Genomic DNA, 19,471 nt, shown 5'->3' on the forward strand with positions numbered 1-19,471 from the left:
AACCGGACGCTCAGTGGAAAAGTACACAGCCCTGGAAGCATCTGCTGCTTCTAAAACCTTCCATTCCCTAAGCAACAGCTGCTGTCCCCACCACTAACACATGCTTCGGTGTCACCTCCTCTGTGAGGCGAGTTGGCTCACCCCCCTGTTTGAAAACTCCGATGATGAACTCCTGACTGCCAGCAGGATGACCTTTACCGGTCGGAGCTTGAAACCCGAGGTCCAGGCTGCCAGCCCCATCCCGTCCGGCTCCTTTCTCCCTTACCCCAGCCCCTCCCAACCTCTCACCTTCTGCTTGGATTTCCCCTCTTCCCTGAAGCCACCCCTGATCTCCCCGAGAAGCCCCCTCTCTGGGCTGCCGAGCCTTCTGCCTGCGCCCCCTTTGCAGTCTTCGCGAAGTGGTCTTTTGGTTAGGAGGCAGGAGAGTGGACGACTGGAGTGAGAGTCGGCCCGCCTAGCACAGCGACCCCTCCCTCCTCCAGTGACTTCGGGCGTCGGAGCCTTAATTTCCTCCAGCACGTCATGGGGGCAGGAATGCCTGGCTCAGTAGCTGGCATCGCGTCAGCCCTCACTAATCTCCCGCAATAGAACTGACAGCTCTTCCAGGCTGACGCCTCTTAGTCACCCCTCGAAACCCTACCTCCCTCTCCTTAACTTCTCCGCTCCTTAGTGTCCGCTCACGTAAAATGTGGGTGGGGAGGCTGTGAGTCTCGCGCATATCAAGTACTTGGGACTGTAGGGATCCTTACTGACCGCCACGCGGGGCCCCGGCCCAGTGGGTGTCAAACTAATCCTCTCCGCGTGGGCGCGCGACCGAGAGGTTGCAAGAGCTGTTTGCGGAGCCGGTCGGTAGGCCCCGCTCCTCCTCGCCCCTCCCACAGACCCCGCCCCGCCGGCAGGCCCCGCCCCCGCAGCTGTCAGGCCCGGCGGCCGCGCGCCCGTCCACCAAGCCTGAACGCCCCACCACTCCCCACCTTCCTCCGCCTACACAAGTTACCTTGCGCCAGGCCGCCTTCTGTCCCTCCCCCGACTCCCATTGGCTAGAGGGTTTCTTTGTTAGCCGGGAGGTGGAGCTGCCATTGGTCCAACGAGGCGCCGATCGCGCCGGGACGCGGGCCCGCCCCGCGCGCTGCCCCGCCCCGCGCGCTGGCCCGTCGCCTCCTCGCGCGCGCCCGCCGCCCTGGAGTGCGCCCGGCGCTCCGCTTCCCTTCGCTACGGCTGCGGGCGCCGAGGGCTGCGCGGGCACCGAGCGCGGGGACCGGCGGGGCGGTGGGAGCGGGAGCGGGCGGGCGAGGCCGCGTCCATGGGCCCGGGGCCGGCGGGCGGCGGCGGCGGCGGCGCGGGCGGGCGGCGAGGGCCGCGCGCTCTCTGAGGCTCTGGCCTGCGTGCGCGGCTGGAGGCGGCGGCCGGGGATGCGGCGGCGCCCGGCCTGAGCCCGCGCCCGGCCATGTCGGCGGCCAAGGAGAACCCGTGCAGGAAATTCCAGGCCAACATCTTCAACAAGAGCAAGTGTCAGAACTGCTTCAAGCCCCGCGAGTCGCATCTGCTCAACGACGAGGACCTGACGCAGGTGAGCGGGCGGCGCGGGAGGGGCGGACAAAGCGGCGCCCGCGGGACAAGCGGCGCCCTCCGCTCGCCGGCGGGTGACTCATGCGTTTCGGCGGCTCGGGGCGCCCGGCCGAGCGCGGGAACAAAGCGCGGGGCCGCTTGCGGCCGTCCGGCTCTGCGCCCCCCCATCTCTCGCCGGTGGCTCCGGGCGGGGGCGGCCTGGGTTCGGGTCTCGCTCCGGGCGCGACCCCGGGCCGCCGGCAGGAGGGGCTCGCGGCCTCCCCGCCCCCCAGAGTCGTCGCTCCCGGCCGCGTCTCTCGTCCCCGGGGGGCTTCGCAGGCTTCGGCGGCGGAAACCCGCCCACAGCGCGGCGCCGGGCCGTCCCGCGTGCCCGGGCGGGGTTGCTGGGGCGGCCGGCCCCTCCGGAGCTGGGCTCTGCGGCCCGGCGCGAGCACTCCCGCTTCCCAGGCCGTCCTGCCCCCACGCGGCCTCTCCCCGGCCCCCGTCTCCTCGAGGTCTCCCTGGTCCCCCTGCGCGGGGCTGGGAGCTGACCTCGTCGCGGCCGCTTTTTCCACCGGCTCGCCGCTTTCGAGTGGCCGGGGCGGGCCGCTTCTCTCGCTGCGGAGTGGGTGGCCTGGCAGGGATGACGGCACGGGACCCGCCGCCGTCCCCAGCGGCCAGGAAAAGACTCCTGGTACCGAGACCCCACACCCGGGGCCGCGGAGTCAGAGCGTCAGGACCTCAGGGCCCGTTTTCCGGTGGTGGTCCCGGTGGTGGGTGGGCTTCTAAGGGACATGCCCTCCTCTCCACCGGACTCCTCGCCCGGGGAAGCAGTTACTGTGGCGATGAGGGTCCTGGACCAGGACTCAGGAGACCGAGCTTGTAGGCTTGCTGTCACTGGCAACTGCGTGACCTTGAACAAATCTGTTTGCTCGGTATAGTTTCATTTCCTTCTCCATAAATTGGGAGTAGCAATCCCTGGCTCTCTTCCCTCACCAGGCTGTTATGAAAAGCGAGGCGTGATATCTTAGTAAACTTTTTCCTTTTACAGTTAAAAAAAAAAAAAAAACAAGAATCACCTGCAGAATAGTAAACTTGAATTTAGAAAGTTTCTGGTCTTGGCAAGGGTTATTCTGAGAGTTTTCTAGTTATTCCAGGCAGCTGCTTAAATTGAGTGTTTATACCTCAAAGGGCTTGTTTTCTGATTCTTAAGCATAGTTGAACTGGAATGAAATCTGCATGTTTGAAATGTATCTGTTTAAAAAATGCTGATTATTAATTGGATTCTTGGGTGGATGTTGCAAATTTAAAACTATCTTATTCTTGCAGTGTATTCACAGTTGAACTGTAGGTTTTGAAATAGGCCTGGGCCCTCCCGGGCACAAGTGGAATGGTAGTTTCTGAAATGATTGGGTTATTTGTGCCTGGAGGGATTACACCAGGCTTCTACCTCCTGGGATCTTTCAGGAAGAAACTGCTCTTGAAAAGAGGAGGGAGACTCAGGGCTGTTGCCAACAGCCTTAGCTGCTGCTCCCTGCATCCGGCCCTCCCCCCCCCCCCCCCCCCCCCCCCCCCCCCCGCCTCATCCTCATGGCTCCATTAGGAAACCTCAGCCAATCGGTTCCCATCAGTCTTCCCCAAGTCCTTGCTTCCTGTTGCCCCTCCGGCCCGAGCTTATTTTAGACCGTCAAGGCTGGAAGATAGATCAGGGATCATCGAGGCTACCTCCTCTTTAAGGCGTTTATACTTTAGTTGTTCTCCTGTGCATTTCTCTGCATACATATGGACTCAAGTACAGTGAAAAAAAAATCTTTTTTAACCTAAACTGTGTGCATTTTTGCTCTGCCACCTAATTTTTTTTTTCCCCTTGCCGTGATGTCTTATAGCCATTTTCATGGTCATGCATATCAGCATACCAAACTTGTTTTGCGTTTTGTATCGTCAGGGATGTACCATAGTTTAACCATTACCTTATTGCTGGGAAGCGAGGTTCTTTACTGGTTTTGTTATAGATAGTGAATGCTTCAATGAACAGCTTTCCAATTGCTTTTGGGTATGTGTGTGCGCACTTGCACACGCACAAGTGCAAGTATTTCTCTGGGGGCAGATCTGTAAAAATAGAATGAGTGAATTGATATAAAGTGCATTAGATATATATATATATATATATATATTTTTTTTTTTTTTTAACAGATAATCATCAAATTTTCTTCTGGAAAAGACTATATCTTATCATTGCCACGACTGGGTGTTATCAAATGGTTTAGTTCTATAATAATTTCCCAAGTTACCAGTGAGGTTAAACCTCTTTTAATAATAATTGTTGGATATATTTTGTTTCTTTTGTGGATTTTCATATTATTTCCCCATTTTTCTATCAGGTTAGTCCCCCCAACCCCACATCCCATTGAATTGTAGGAGTTTTCTGTATATATTCTAGGTCAGGAGTCCACAAACTTTCTGTAAAAGGTCAGATAGTAAATGTTTCATCCTTGTGGGCCATAGACCTTTGTGGCTATTATGGAGCTTTGCCACTGTACCACAAAAGCCACTGTGTGAAGCTGCTGTAGACAAGATGTAAACTATGGGGTATGGCTGTTTCCAGTAAAACTTTATTTACAAAAACAGGCAGTTGAGAGGATTGGCCTGGAGCCATGGTTTGCTGACTCCCACTCTAGATATTAATTTGGTACCCTGGTTCGTCTCGTGGCGTGCGGGCTTCTATGGCACGCAGGCTCAGCACCTGTTATATACTGTGTTTAAGTGAATGTATGGTTTTTTCTTTCCTTACACATGTGTGTTAGTCGCTCAGTCATGTCCAACTCTGTGACCCCGTGGACTGTATGTAGCCTGCCAGGCTCCTCTGTCCATGGAACTCTCCAGGCCGGAATATTGGAATGGGTTGCCGTATCTTTCTCCAGGGGATCTTCCCGAACAGGGATTGAACCGGGGTCTCCCACACTGCGGGCAGATTTTTTACCTTCTAAGCTACCTGGGAAGCCTTTATATGGTAGTTTTAAATATGAATGCAGTTAAGTTTCCATGTTTTTCGTTTGTAGTTTTAATCTCATGCTTATAAAAGTTTTATTTCTAGCATTAAAAAATAGCCTCTAATATTTTCTTTATTATAAGTAAGAAAATATTATTTTTATTCTTAACTTTGTTTCTGGTTTTCTTTTTGGCCACACTGTGTGGCTTGTGGGATCTTAGTTCTCTGACGGGGGATCGAACCTGAGCCCTTGGCGGTGAAAGGAGCATAGTGTCCTAACCACTGGACCTCCAGAGAATTACCTATGCTTAGCTTTTTAACCCATTGGGTTTGTGTTGTAGGAAGATAATAATTCTGGCTAAAGGCAGAAGCTCTAATAGATGCTCTTGAAGAAGTCCAGGTAAATGTCTGTAAAGGTCTTCTCCAGGTCAGTGCTGACACTGGGAACAAGACATTGGCAGTCGATCAGAGGTGGGAATTGAGGAAACCTGATTGGGTAAAAGTACCTTTAACGGCAGTTGAGAATAGCAGATTTGTAGTAGATTTGGGGGAGTAGGGAATTCCCGAGTAAAAGAAGTGGTAAATTTGACTTCAAGGAGGTGGAGGTCCAATTTGATCCTTAGGTGGAATCACCCACTCAGGTAGTTGGTTAGAGCTGGAGGAGGGGTTGGAGCCCGGTGGGAATTCTGATGTCATAGAAGTGAAACGAGAGGGGAAGGGCTTGTTGGTCAGTGGGAGCAGCAGATGTGGAACTGAGGGGTCTTGGCTTCCAGGTCCTTATCCCAGCCTGGGTTCCTAGTGGGTATTGACTGGATGTCTGCCTCTCCAACTGACTTGTGCACCCATTAAGCATGGCTTTTTGTGAAAGAAATCACCAAACTTCAGTTCTAGTCCCTGGTCTAGCACTGTTTTGTTGGTGGGACCTTGGCTGGGTTGTCTCTCTCCAGGAGAAAAAGGAAGTTAGTCTTAATCTTTCCCTGCGCTTCAGTCTTCCTATGTCTCCCCCCAGCCCCCCAGTCTAATTCTGCCACTTGCTGTGCTCATACCCTGATGCTGGGGCTTCTGGGGCATTGGGGTAGGAATCCAGGACATAGAGGTGGATAGACCAGGCCTTGCTCTCCTTGTGAATCATTTCATCAGTCATTTCATCATTTATCTTTATTCTGTGACTTTCTTAGATGTTCCAGAGTATGGAACTTCTTTATTTGACTTAACACTTATCTCAGAAACGATGGAAAGATTTCACGCCCACCCATTTTAGAAGGTTTGTGATTATTCCGATTGGTAGATAGTTTGGTAAAGGGTGTGCCAGAGGTCCCAGACCTTACAAATGACCAAACAAGCACATGAAAAATGGTTAATATCGTTAGTCATTAGGGAAGTGCAAATGGAAAGCACAGTGAAGTACCACTTCATACCCACCAGGATGGCTGTATAAGAAAACGGGAAAGTGTTAAGTGTGGTGAAGATGTGGCCCTTGTGCATTGTTCTGGGAGTGTAAAATGGTACAGTTGCTGTGGAAATCAGCCTGGCAGTTCCTCAAAAGAATCAGCACGTGACTCAGTGATTCCATTCCTAGCATATACCCGAAAGAATTGGAAACAGGTATTCAAACAAATAGTTTATGCCTATGTTTCTAACAGCACTATTTACAATAGCTGAAAGTAGCACCAACCCAAATATTCATCAGTGGATGAACAGAGAAATTATTGTCTGTCCATACAATACAATATCATTCAGTTATAAAAAGGAATGAAGTAATGAGACATGCTACAACATGATTGACCCTCAAAAACTGATATTAAGTGAAAGAGTCAGACACAAAAGGTCATATAGTGTATGATTCCATTTATATGAAATGCCCAGAACAAGTAAATCTGTAGGAACACAAAGCAGATTAGTGGTTGCAAGGGTTCTGGTTGGAGGGGAACAGGGCGTACCTGCTGATGGGATCAAGGTTCTGTTTTGGAGTGATGAAATGTCTTAGAATCGCCTAACACTATGAATGTACTAAATGCCACTGAACTGTTGAAAGTGGTTAATTTTATGTGATGTGAATTTTGTCTTGATAAAAATCAAGAATCACACATACACACAAATCCTAAACCTGCCCTCTGCTTCTAGTGTCTCTGGAGTGAGTATCTGATTGCTTTGTTTCTAGAGGATTGGCAAATACTTTCTTAAAGGGCCAGAAAATATTTTCAGCTTTGTAGGCCCACAGGCAAAATTGAGGCCTTTAGGTAGGTACTTATATAACCATTTGAAAATGTAAAAGCTATTCTTGGTCTTGGGACCTTAAGAGAAAGTAGCCGGTGGGCTAGATTTGGCCTCTGGAGTGAGCATAGGTAGCTTTCCAACCCCCAACCCACTGCCACCCTGTGCCCCTGCCCCTGCCTGGTTAGACCAGTCCTGTCTAGTAGAACCATAATGCAAGCCAGATACGTAATTTAAAAGTTTTTGGTTGCTACAAAGTAAAAAGAAATAGGTGAGATTAATTTTAATTATATTTAACCTAATGTATCTAAAACATTAATTACCGTTTCAACATGTAAAGATGCTGTTATACGCTCTTTTACCTTTACAGCACCTTTGGTCCAGACTAGCCTCATTCCAAGTGCTCAGTGGCCATGTGTGGCTGTTGTCTGCAGTGATGAATGGGGCGGCTCTGGCTGCAGTGGCCTGGCCCACAGGTGGGTTCTTGAGACGGGGAACTCCAGGGTAGGAAGGCTGTGCCTGTGGATTTTTTCTCCTCAGCTCGCATTCGGAGTCCTGGAGCTACAAAAAGAGTATCAGCTGGGTACTGATACTCTTGTCTGCATCCCCTTATGGTGTGTTTTTGCCAGCTTCAGGGGGTTCTTTCTTTGAAAGTCACTTCTTTTTTGGTGACTCCTTTTACTGTGTTTGAGAGCTCTGGCCAGGGCAGGAGGAGAGCAGGGTGCTGGTTGGTCAGGGCTTAGCAGACATGCTCTGGGGAGCGAGTGAGAGCCTAGGGCGGGTTGATGGGGGCACGTGGAGGTGTGCTGCCCGCATCCCGCACCACCCTTTGTGTTAGCTCATCCAGTGCTCAGCAGCTGCATCCTAGCTGCTTTTCCCAGCATTCTAGCCTGCTACTTGACCTTTCTTTCCGAGTTCTTGTTCCCTTGCCATGCAGAAGGGCTACAATGGAAGACCTGTGTTCTGTGCTTGGCACAGACATTGCAGAGTGACCCAGAAAGTTCGCCTATGTTCTTCTGGCCTCGGTTTCCCACCTCTAAAGCCATTGCCCACATTTTGTTCTCAGGAGCGGTCTAGTTCCCTAACGGAATGGATGGAGAGTAGTGACCAGGCCTGTGGAGGCTACCGAATCCCTTTGTGGTAATTAATATTCCGGAAAGGATGTCAAGGGCCTCTGCTGTGGGGAACAGCCTTTGTTTGGGCTCTCTTCAGATCATTGGCACCCTAACGCTATTTAGCTGAAATAAATTTGACCTGGAATACCCATCTTTAAGTTGTTACCAAGTTGCCATCTAGACTTGAAAGAAGAGAGAGCATTGAGCCAGGGAGGAAAGACTAGAGGATATTGCGCTTCTGTTGCCTCCATCCCTCTTCTGTGGGCGGCAGGTGGGATACAGGGAGGAGTGGGGAGCACTGGGAACTGGTTTCGAAGCAGTTAATCTGAGAAAACAGGCTTCCTTTATCCTTGAAAACTTACTCTCTGAGCATCACTTTCCCATCTGAGATGACATGGTTGAACCAGGTCACTGGTTTTCAAACTTTAAATTGCAGAGCCTTTTACTCAAAGGAGTCTCATACAGAAATGTGTATGAAACAGAAAAAGTGACACGGTTCTGGGCGACACACAGTTGGTGCTTGGCCGCTCAGCCGTTTGTTTCTGTTTCCCACGCATGGGCCCTCCAGTTGTTTCTGAGAGTACGAGGGGCAGGTTTGAAGACTCTGCCTGAGATTTTGTGGTCCCTTTGATTTTAGCAGTGAGGGCTCTGTGAAATGGTCTGGGCTTTTTCACAGCTGTCCTGGGCTGGACCCCCAAATACCAGCTCCACTATTATTATGCTCTTACTTCCTTTGGGGGCAAGAGAGCCAGGGGCTTGGCATTTTGTCTCTGGAGACTGGACTAGACTCTTCCAAACCACTTGCTGGTTTCCTCAGGGTCATCCTAGTTCACATGAAACCATAGCCTGATTCTTGCCTGGAGCCTGTAACCCTTCTGGCTCCTTCCTCCCCTCGCTCAGCTTGGTGTGTGTGCTGTGCTGAGTGGTGTCCTGCCCCCGGACTTGGGGGCAGCTCGTAGTGAGGGTGAGTGGACAGGCCTGTGGAGTCCTCCTGAGCCTGAGTCGCCCTGGATCCAGGGGTTGTGTGTTCTGTGACCTCCTTCCACTGTCTGCAGGAGTGTCTGGGGAGGCGAGCAGGGCTGGGGACAGCGTGGCTACCTGTGGAGTAGGGATGTGGAGAACCGGTCAGGGTTAGGTTAGATCATCCTGAGGTCATTGAGCTGCCTAGGGATGGGCTGTGTTCCACCTGGTTCCCTTGCCAGCCTGTGTGCGGCCAGGAGCCTGGCCTCCCTCCTCCTGGAAAGGCCACTGTGACTTGTTAACCTGTTACGGTTTCAGTAGGAGGCCGAGGTCTGCGAACTAAGTTGAAGCTGTTTGACAGACTTCTAATTCCTACCCCAAGGAGAAGGGGCCTGAGGGGCTGGGTGATCCTCCCACCCTTAAGCAGGTGAAGGATTGTCCCCATTAGCAGATGGAGCCACTGAGACCCAGAGAGTTTCAGTCTAGGTCACAGGAAGGTCAGTGTGGAGTTTTCAGAGTTCTATTTGTCCACTCTGTGTCTGAAAGCAAATGTTAACCTTTGCTGTCAGAGACAGGGCCTTGCCCTGACTTGGATTCCTTAGTTGGTGGGGGGCATGGGAAGGGCAGAGTATTTCGCAGGTTCTAACGTCTCAGCTTTGGGGTATTGCACGTCTCCTGGACAGTCTGCTGGCCTTTTGCAGTGACCACACCTTTGGTGAGCCTTGAACGGGAAGCACTGTTTTCCCCTGAGGGATTCTGAATCAGGAAATAGTTGTGTCCTTGATCTTCAGATCCTAAAGCTGTGATTGGAACCAGGAGACTTCATGTTCTCTCCCCTCCCAGTGTCCTGGTGCACAGCTTAAGGGGCCGGGCAGGGTAGCAGCTGCTGGGAGTCCCAGGTGAACCAGAGAAAGAGTCCAGGTCCCCCGGGTGCCACTCTCAGAGCCTCTCTACCTGAGCTGGTGGGTCTTCCGCTTGGGGACCGCTCTGACCTACAAATCTGACACAGTCCCGCTTTTAGTTCACACGTGCTCGGGTAAGGGAATGGGAGGGTTGAGGACGGGGGCTTTCAGCTCAGATTTGGGTCTTATGCTGCTTAAGCAACTTACTCAGAGTCTTAAGTGTCTGCATCCCTTCTCTGAAAATGGGGGCTGCAACAAGACCCACGTCTGTGTACCTGTGAGGATGGGGGTTGCAGGAAAGAGCAAGCCCCAGCTCTGTAAATGCCTCAGTGTGTGGTGGGCACGTGGTGACCCAGAGAGGGGACTTGCCTCTGTGATGAGATTCTGCAGCATGGCTACCCTCAAACTCTTTCTGTCTCCCCGGTGCCCACACCACAGAAGCCCAGGCTGCCCCTCTCTTGTGAGCTGCTTGGCATCACTTAGCAGCTGCCCCACATCAGCCCCCAGGGATTGGAAGGACCACAGTCCATTTGCTTGTGTGGGTTTGATTTTCAGAAAGTGTTTAAGTATGAAGAGTGAGCCAATTTTAAGAATTTTTAGAGTATAAGAAGCGAAGAGGCAGGGCTCCCCTGGTGGTCAGTGGCTAAGACTCTGTGCTTCCATTGCACGAGGCACAGGTTCCATCCCTTTAGTCAAGGACCTAAGATCCCACATGCTGCACCATGTGGCAAAAACAACAACAACAACAAAACTGGAGAGGCCAGGTACGTTGGGCTAAGACCTACCACTGGAGGGTGTGGGCTGCTCCGGGGGCCAGCAGCTGGGGCAGCAGCCACCCCTGAGCACCTGCTGAGCCCAGAGAAACGCACGGCGCCTGTCCCAGGGAGGGCAGTTGTGTAGTCGGATGGCAGTGGCAGGCCCCAATTTCAGAAGTCACTTTGCTTGGAAGTGTCTCTGTTGCCATCAGCAAGGTGGCAGAGGGTTAAGAGAAACTGCTTATCCTGCAGGTGCCCCTGGGAGCAGTTGTCTAGGAGTCCAAGTTCTCGTGCACTGGGCCTGGGTGAAAGGGCCGGAGGAGCGTAGAGAGCAGTCTGGGCCTAGTACTGAGTTGGGCAGTGAGCAGGAGATTGGGCCGGGCCCTTGGCTCACCAGCTTCGATAACTTGCCTCAGCTGGCAAGTGGGTCCTCTGGCTTCTTCCCCCACTGCCCCACATCCTTTAGGGATCACACACTCTTTCAGGAGGTGGAGCCTTTTGCCAAGGGTACCCTTCTGTGGGGTTATAAATGATCAGACGTGGCTCCTTGTGAGAGTTTGCAATCTAGCTTGTCAACAGGCAGGTGCCATCTCGGCAGACAGCCCGTTGTCTCTCATCCCCACGTCTCCCCTGCCTCCTGGAAACCTGTGAGCTTAGGGTTTCTTCCTGGGAATGGGGCCAGCGTACCGGCCACATAGCCGTCTCTGGTGTGGTTTTTTATACTTAGTTGGAGGAGTATGCTGGGATGGATGTGCTTAGTTGGATGTGCGCTGGGATTATTTTCTGTGGCAGTGGTGGGATTCAGAGCTGACAGTAATTGCTGTGTGCCTGGCCACTGCTAACTCATTTACATTCACGGCAGCCTTATGAATTAGAGAGATAAGAAAACTGAGATGGAAAGAGGTCCTGGAACTTGCGCAGACAGTCTGACCTGGACCTTCCTCCCAGGATTCCCAAATGAACCTGAGTGGGCTCAGGCCAGCCTTCTGGACCTTAGATCTCTGGCCCCTCATGTCTGGGAGCTGCCCTGCCAGAGTGTGTGTGTGCTGGGAAGAGTGGGGTGGAGGCGAGGCTTGGGTTGAACGTGTTACATTTCCTGTCTCTCTCTTACTTCCTTTCATCAGACTCTCCTGTCCTACCTGTCACTTTATAGGAAGCACTGCTTTTTGAGGGACAGGGTGTGACTTTTTCCTGCCAAACCATTGGCTCCGAAATTTGTCCCACGCATTCTCTAGCATTCCTGCCTTTGCCACAAATGGCGTCATGTTCCAAAAATCCCATGGCCACGGGCTCCTAGTCAAGCCCAAACAGAGAAGGAGTTTTTTTTAAAAGTGTTCCTTTCCCCTCTTTCTCCAGCTGCTGCAGTCCAGGGAGGAGGCCTGGGCATGGACTGGACTTGCAGGGCATGTGTGTGGGCAGAGGGGTGAGCAGGCAGCTGAGCTGGGGAATGAGGGGTGGTGGCCAGCAGGCTGGCGGCTGCATGCCTTCCCATCTCGGGGCCTGGGATCCAGTGAGCTCTGTATGTGAGTTTTGTTTTTTTGTGGTATAATTCATGAAATCTAAAGTTAATAATTTTAAAGGGTACAGTTCACTTGCATTTAGCACATTCACAATATGCTAAATTCACCAGCACTCTGTTATGTAAAACATCTCATCACGATATGCTGAAGTCACCAGCACTCTGTAATGTAAACATCTCATCACACCAAAAGAACATCCATTACTACTGAGCAGCTTTATCCCACTTCCCACCCCCTTCCTCAACAGCCACCAGTTTGCTTTCTGTCCCTACAGATTTACCTATTCTGGATATTCCATCAAAATGGAATTGTAGAAATTGTGACCTTTTGTCGGGCTTTTTGCACCGAGCATGTTTTCAGAGTTCACGTGGTAACACTAAATCAGTGTGCACTGCTTGTTTCTGGATGAATATTGCATTCTATGTCATAGAACATTTTGTTTGTGTCTGTCTATAGAGGGACACATGGGCTGTTCTGCCTCTGGCTTTTGTGAATCGTGCTGCTGTGAACACACATCTATCTGACTCTTCAGGTCTTCAGAGTGGAGATTGGCTTGTGGGGGTATTCCTGGGTCCCATGGAGATCTGCTGTGAACTGTGCTGGGAAGCACCTAGCCAGGCCAGACCTCAGCAATGTGGACAGTGGGCCACAGGGGCAGAGATGGCATGGGCAGGTGGAGGAGTTCAGGATGAGGACCTGGAGGGGCTGTGCCTGTGTATAGGAGTAGCCAAGGCCATTCCCTGCCCCAGCCTCCATTCCCTCCTGAAGATCTGTTGAGCAGGAGCTAAGCTGGGGCTTCAATGTCCTGGGGTAGGGGGCCGTGGGAGCTGAAGGCCAGGTGATGCAGGGAGACACTGGTGCACCCTTGAACGGTGAGGTGTGGGGAAGCTGCTGGGAGCCAATAGCCAAGGGGCTTGGGGTCAGTTAGACAGCTGTTGTTTCTTCTTTGATCTCTCCTAAAGGATTTTTAACAACGGTCACCAAAGGGGAAACAACTCCAGTGTCATCAGTAAACAAATGTGGTCTGTCCACACAGGGGAATATTATTTGACCATGAAAAGGAGTGAGACAAGCACCCACTACAGCACAGCTGAGCTTAGAAAGCATACTCTCCGTGAGAGAAGTCAGGCATAAAAGACCATGTGTTACTGATTCCATTCGTGTGAAAAGTCCCTATTGGGCAACTTTGTAAAGACATAAAGCAGGTTAGTGGCTGCTGGGGACCCTGGGGGAGAGTGTGCGGGAATGACAGCTAAAGTGCACAGGGCTTCTTTTCTGGGGTGACGAAGCTGTTCTAGACTTGATGGTGGTGATGGATGCAATACAAACCTGAATTTGTATTGAATTTTGCCTGTTGTACAACAGAGGAGTTGTATGGTATGTGAATTATGCCTCAAAAAAAGTAAGTTGTTACAAAAATAACCCAAAGCCATTATTACCCCCATCTCAGTTTTGGTTTCTGCTTGTTGTTTGGTTGATAAGTCGTGTCCGACTCTTTTGCGACCCATGGACTATAGCCTGCCAGGCTCCTCTGCCCATGGGATTTTTCCAGGCAAGAAGACTGGAGTGGGAAGCCATTCCCTTCTCCAGGGAATCTTCCCAACCCAGGGATCAAACCCACATCTCCTGCTTGGCAGGTGTGGTTTTTACTAGGGAAGAGCCACCAGGGAAGCCCAGCCCAAACCATTATTTGACGTCTTTGTTTCCTGTATTTCTGTTGGTTTTGGCTTGGCATTTGCTGCCTGTGTGTAGCTAACACTGCAGATTCCACCTCCGTCCTCTGCTCCATCCTAGTTACCCCAGGTCCCCAGGAGCATGCTGGACTGCCGTGGCATTGACCTCGCCCTGTCGCACCCACGTGTGCACGTCTGCACACACAGCTTGGGGCTCAGCCGTGGTCAGGTGTGTGGCAGCAGTGTGGATGTGTTCTGTGCTGAGAGCAGTTGGCGTTTGGGTGATTATTTCATCAAGTATTGATTGTCTTTGGCTCCGTCCAGTGCTACTTCTGATTTGGCCGAAGGGTGGGACTGTCACCACAGTGGGTTCTTGGGCTTAGAGCTCTGGAGGAGGGCCCCAAAGGCTCCAGCCGCATGGCCGATTGGGATATGCCCTCCCCTCTGGGAGCCCTGCTCTGTAACATGCTCCCAGGGAGGGGGTGGCACTATGTGTGAGGCTCTGCTGCTTCTGGGGGGAGTGTGGGGCTCCTCACATGCCAGCTGGCCTCCCTGACCTCCATCTCTGCCGTTGGCCTGTGCTTGCTCCTCATGGAGGTCTCTTCCACATTCTTCCTCTCTGCTCCCTGCTGCTGAGGTCCTTACCCTTAGCTCCACGTTTTGTGTCTTTGTCTCATTGTAGGTATTCTCAGTGGCTCTGTTGTCTTTGCAACCTGACCTTTGGCAGCAGAGATGTGTAAACTGCGTTTCTTGTAAGTTTCTTTCTTTAGGGCCACGGGTCCTGGTGTAATTAGTAGGCTCCCTGCTCATTTCCCAGTGTCCCAATTTGGATGCTAAATAGATAGAGTCGCTCTACTTATGAGGCTCTGCTTTTTCTGGGCGAAGGTGGGAGCCTGTGCTCGCACTTCTGTCTTTGTGTGCACAGATAGGGAAGACTCCCCCTTCCGAGGAAGAGCCCCATGGCCTCTGTCCGCTCCCTAAGCCCCTTCACAGCCCTTGGTGCCTGACCGCGCTGGGTGGACAGCTCCAGGGAGGGTGGCTCGTGGTGGTCCATTCTGTGGTGAGCTCCTTAGAGGGACCATGAATCAGGGCTCCACGCAGGTCCCAGGCCATCCCCCCAGGTGGAGGGATGTCTGGGGAGGCCCTGAGTGACGAGGTCAGGACTAGAATACCCACTAGGGTTGTGCATCCTGCTGGGATGATGCCAGCTTTTACTCCTGGGAGTGGCTCACTGATGTGGCCAGTGTCCAGAGGTTAGAGGCATGATACGGGGCTAGGTGGCCTTGACTCACACTTGCTGAGACACTGCGGTTTCCTTGTATGTGAGATGAGGAAGAGTGGCAGAGTGCCTGAGTGAAGTGCCTGGAGCAGTGACCTGTCTCGTAAGCCGTGGGTGTTGACTCTGTTGGCACTGGGGAGTAGGACGGCTGGGTGGCAGAGCAGACTGAAGGACATTTCAGAAAGCCTTCCCATGTGCCCACTCGATTGCAGCGTGCATCCTCAGGGCCACTCACCTAGTGGCTCCCCTTTCTCACTCAGAAGCCACACTTTCTTTCACCCTGGGTCCTGATGGTGTTGAATCGGGTACAGGGGCTTCCCCATGATTGTGCTTGTTTTGGCAGTGGCCGATGACTCTGCTGTCTTTCAGAGGCAGATGACGTGCCCTGGAAGCTCATGCCGGCAGGTGTGCCCATGTGGAGGAGTGTAGTTTGGGTCTAGAACTGAATGGCCGTAAAGCAGCAGAACAGTGTTCTCTGCTGAGGGCTCGAGACCCTTAGATGAGTCCCAGCGCAGTGGCCCACGTGGCATTGGGAGGAGAAGCCTGAGGTGGGATCTGCAGGGATGGCTGACCTGGTTGCCCCAGCAGGTTTGTTCTAAGTGAGAAGCCCACGCTCCTGGGGTCTTGCCCTACTGGCTTGTGAAGGCGTGTGCTGACCCAGGTGTGGGTCAGGCAGGTGGGACAGGCCTCCCTCTGCAGTCTGCCTAGATGGAGTGTTCTTTCTCGGGTGGCTGGTTCAAGGCAAGGGTGAGGCTTCAGACTGACCTGGACGTGTACCCACATTTCGTATTACTGACTTACCTCCACATGTCCCCAAAAAGACAGGTGACCTTGAAATCCCCTGTGATTTACATGTTCCTAAAGATAGCCAGATGGCTGCTACCCAGGCATCATTTCTCCTTTTGGAATAGAAATGCAGAAAATATTGAAAAGCCTGTTGGCTATGAGCACATGGAAGTGTTTCCACAAAAACTTTTGGGGAAAAGAAGAGCAGGGAGCCAACCTTAGAACTACTTAGCTTCACGTCTACTGACACCCCATCCTCGGAGCATTCACTAGATCCTCACCTCCGGCCTCTGTGCAGCTCCTCATCCTCCAGCTTGGCCCAGGAGTGTCCCCGAACTGGAACGCTGGCCCCCACAGTGTGGGTCTTTCTTCAAGGCTGTGTGGGACCACTCTCCTTGAAGAACTTTCATGAGACTGGTCACTGTGCTTGGAGTTGACATGTCCAGCCTTGTGTGAGGGTGCCTTTGTGGGGTTTGCATGCTTTGCCCCACCTCAGAGTCAGGCATCCTGGGGTCCCCTCTGGGCTGGCCTTGAATGCTCTATACTCCTTCCTTCCATGCTGTTCTGGGACCATCTCACGTACCAGGTCCACTCTGGGGTTCATTCCCCTGAACACTGCTGGTCCCTAAGCTCCGCTCCCTTTGGCTTGAGCTCCAAACCCACACCAGTTTGCAGCTCTCTGTCGTCTCTTTAGGCTCCGTGTCTGGCTGTGGGATTACCAGGGAGGAGCAGGGAGACGGGTTCTCTCCACGTGTGGCTGCCTGGCTGCTCTGAGAGTGCCCGCTTTCCTGCCTCGTCCCTGCTTTCTATCGGGGCCACCATGGCGCATGCTGTGTTGGTGGGGATTGGATTCAGGAAAGGGAGGACAGTTGAGGCCAGCCTGTCCACGTGCTGCTCAGCGCTCAGCTTGTCCCTCGGTGTCGGGGATGGACAGGTTCTTCCAGGTGACCGGGCTCTGTGTGTGGAAGGTAGAGGTGTGGCCTGGGCTCACCCTGTCCTGGCTCAGAGGCCTTGCAGTAGCACCTGGAGGACAAGCCGGGAGCAGCTGAGTGCTGCCTCAGTGTGTCTACTGACTCACATGTCAGGCAGCCCTACTTTGCACTGGGCACCTTGCTGGACAAAGGCAGGATGTGAAAGCAGGAGGACTGGAGATGGGGTGGGGGGGCTTGGAGAACGGCCTGGGCGTAAGCAGGGTGTGGCTGCAGGGTGGGGTTTTCTCTCTGCTGAGGCCTGTGTGTGCAGAGCCCCCAGGCCAGAAGACAGTTTTCTGTTCACGGGAGGTGTGAGTATGGGCACAGCTTGGAGGAGGGGAGCCCTAGTAAGTTCTTGGTAAGCAGCTGACTCTGGGTTGGTTACTCTACTTGAAGGGACCTGAGTAGAGACAAGGGGTTACTCCTGTCCATGGAGGAGAGGTGCTTGTGTGTGGGGCCTTTAGGATGACAGGGGTGGGAAGGTGGTACCCACGTTTCTGTATGGATGGTTGTGGGTACCATACTGTGTGATGTGTCTGCTTTTCTCAGGGCCCCTCGCACTCTGGGGCAGGTGAATCTGAGGGGACAGAAGAGTGAGCTTCACAGCCTGTCAGAAGTCTGTCATATACGCCTCCTTTCTTTGAGCCTCAGATGGGCCGCATGGAGCTGAGAGCCCAGCATGTAATGCCTGGGCACCGTGGGACTGGTTGTGATTACGCAGCTGTGTCCAGAGGCCTGGATGTGTCTGGGCAGCATCAGGGTGGCAGCTGGGTGATGCTCTGTAAGGCAGGCTGGGTGCCTGCTCCTTCCCTGCCTGCAGCCCACCCCGCTCACTTGGCTTGATGCAACCCAGACCTGCCCCGGGAGGGTGGTGTGGGGGGAGGGGATGAAGAAGCTCGCGTGGTCCAGTCAGCAGCCTTCAGAAGCTGCATGTGCCTGTGGCTTCAGGAGAAGCTGGTGGCCAGGCCAGTGAGCTCACGCGGTGCAGCTGAGGCCATGGCAGGCTGCTTGGCCTGGGGCTGGCCCCTGTGGACTGCAGAAGCCTTCGTGGCTAAGCCTCTTTGCTCTTGGATTGCAGTGGGTCCTCTTCCGGGAGGCATATGCCTGTGTGTGTGGAACGAGTATCCTAAAGTAATAGGTTTTTGGTTTTTTATTATTTTTTAATTAAAATTTTTATTTTGAGATCATTATAGTTTTGCATGCAGTTGTAAGATACAATCCAGAGAGATCCTGTGTATTCTTTACCCAGTTTCCCCCAGTGGCTGCATCTTATATTAATAACATTACAGGACATTGTCACAGTCCTCCTGTCCTCTTACCTCTGCTGCCTCCTTAACTCCTGGCAGCTGCAAGTCTGTTTCCATGTCTAGAAATTCCACATTTCAGCCATGTTTTGTCAGTGGAATTGTACATCATGTAACCGCAGGGTTGACTTTTCCACTCACCCTAATTCTCTGGAGACTCATCCAAGTTGCGTATATCACCAGTTGCTTCCTTTTAATTGCTCATTAGTATTCCATGGTGTGCACGGATTAACCACTCATTCGCTGAAGGACATCTGCATTGCTTCCAGGTTTTTCTTGGTCTTTACAAATAAAGAGACAGTAACCACTCATGTACAGTTTTCGTGAAGTGTAAGCTTTTATTTCTCTGGAATAACTGCCCAGGAATGCGATTCCTAGGTTATGTTGTAGTTGGATGTCTGTTTACTTATCTATGGCTGCACTGGGTCTTCAGTGCTGTGCCCTGGCTTTCTCCAGTTGCGGCGAGCAGGGGCTACTATTCCTTGCAGTGCTTGGGCTTCTTATTACTGTGGCTTCTCTTGTTGCAGAGCACCGGCTCTGGGTGTGCAGTTGCAGCACGTGGACTCAGTAGTTGTGGAATGTGGTCTTAGTTGCCCTGTGGCATGTGGAATCTTCCCAGATCATGTATCAAACCCATGTTTCCTGCATTGGCAGATGGGTTCTTATCTACTGAACCAGCAGGGAAGTCTAGTATTTCATTTTTTTTTTCCCAATGATTGTAAGTAGTACTTTTAGAAAATATTTGTTTTGCTGTGCCGAGTCTTAGTTGCAGCACGTGGGATCTTCGATCTTTGTTGGTGCGGCATGTGGGATCTAGTTCCCTGACCAGGTATTGAACCTGGGTCCCCTGCATTGGGAGCTCAGAATCTTAGCCGCTGTACCACCAGGGAAGTCCTAGTATTTTAATCGTTCTCTCCTTCCGGGATGCTGATGACACAGTTGGATCTCTTGTTGCAGCCCCGCAGGTTCCCTAAGACTCTGTTCTCTCATTCTTCAGTCTGCCTTCTCTGTGTTGTCTCTGCAATTCTGTTCTTTTGTTTTCCAGCTCACTGATTCATTCCATTGTTCCCATCTTTCTGCTTTTTGAGCCCATCCATTGAGCTTTTGATTTAGTTATTGTATTTTTCAGTTTCAGAATTTTCACCTGGCTTTTACAGCTTCTGTTTCTTTGCTCAGGCTCTCGTGTTTTCATGTATTCCAAGCATGTTCATAATTTCTTGTTGAACTATGTAGCATGGCAGCTTTAAACCTCCATCAGACAATTCCGACATGCCTGACACCTGGTGTTGGCATCGACCTTCCTGGTTCTTGGTATCGTGGTGATTTTTCACCCTGGACAGTTTTGTGTCATGCTCGGTAACTTTGGGCTGTGTTTGACCTTTCTCTTTCAGTCGGGTTTTTCTAGCACTGCCCAGCAGGGGAAGCAGGGCTGCTGCCTTCTGCCTCTCAGTGGAG

The 19,471-nt window shown here is 52.2% G+C and overlaps 1 protein-coding gene across 3 annotated transcripts in view; it reads left to right on the plus strand.

Annotated features, from left to right (window-relative positions):
* Positions 1–1,173: 1,173 nt before the first annotated feature.
* Positions 1,174–19,471, plus strand: part of MPRIP (myosin phosphatase Rho interacting protein) — a 93,855-nt gene continuing 75,557 nt past the window's right edge. Inside the window, exon 1 of one of the 3 annotated variants that reach the window (XM_065909993.1) lies at positions 1,174–1,570. In XM_065909993.1, coding sequence (XP_065766065.1) covers positions 1,448–1,570 — 123 coding nt within the window. In that variant the 5' untranslated portion in view covers positions 1,174–1,447. The remainder of the gene's footprint in view (positions 1,571–19,471) is intronic. The other 2 variants (XM_065909991.1, XM_065909992.1) reach the window with 2 other exon arrangements.

Source organism: Muntiacus reevesi, chromosome 18 (assembly GCF_963930625.1).
Source record: "Muntiacus reevesi chromosome 18, mMunRee1.1, whole genome shotgun sequence".
Classification (NCBI taxonomy): domain Eukaryota; kingdom Metazoa; phylum Chordata; class Mammalia; order Artiodactyla; family Cervidae; genus Muntiacus; species Muntiacus reevesi.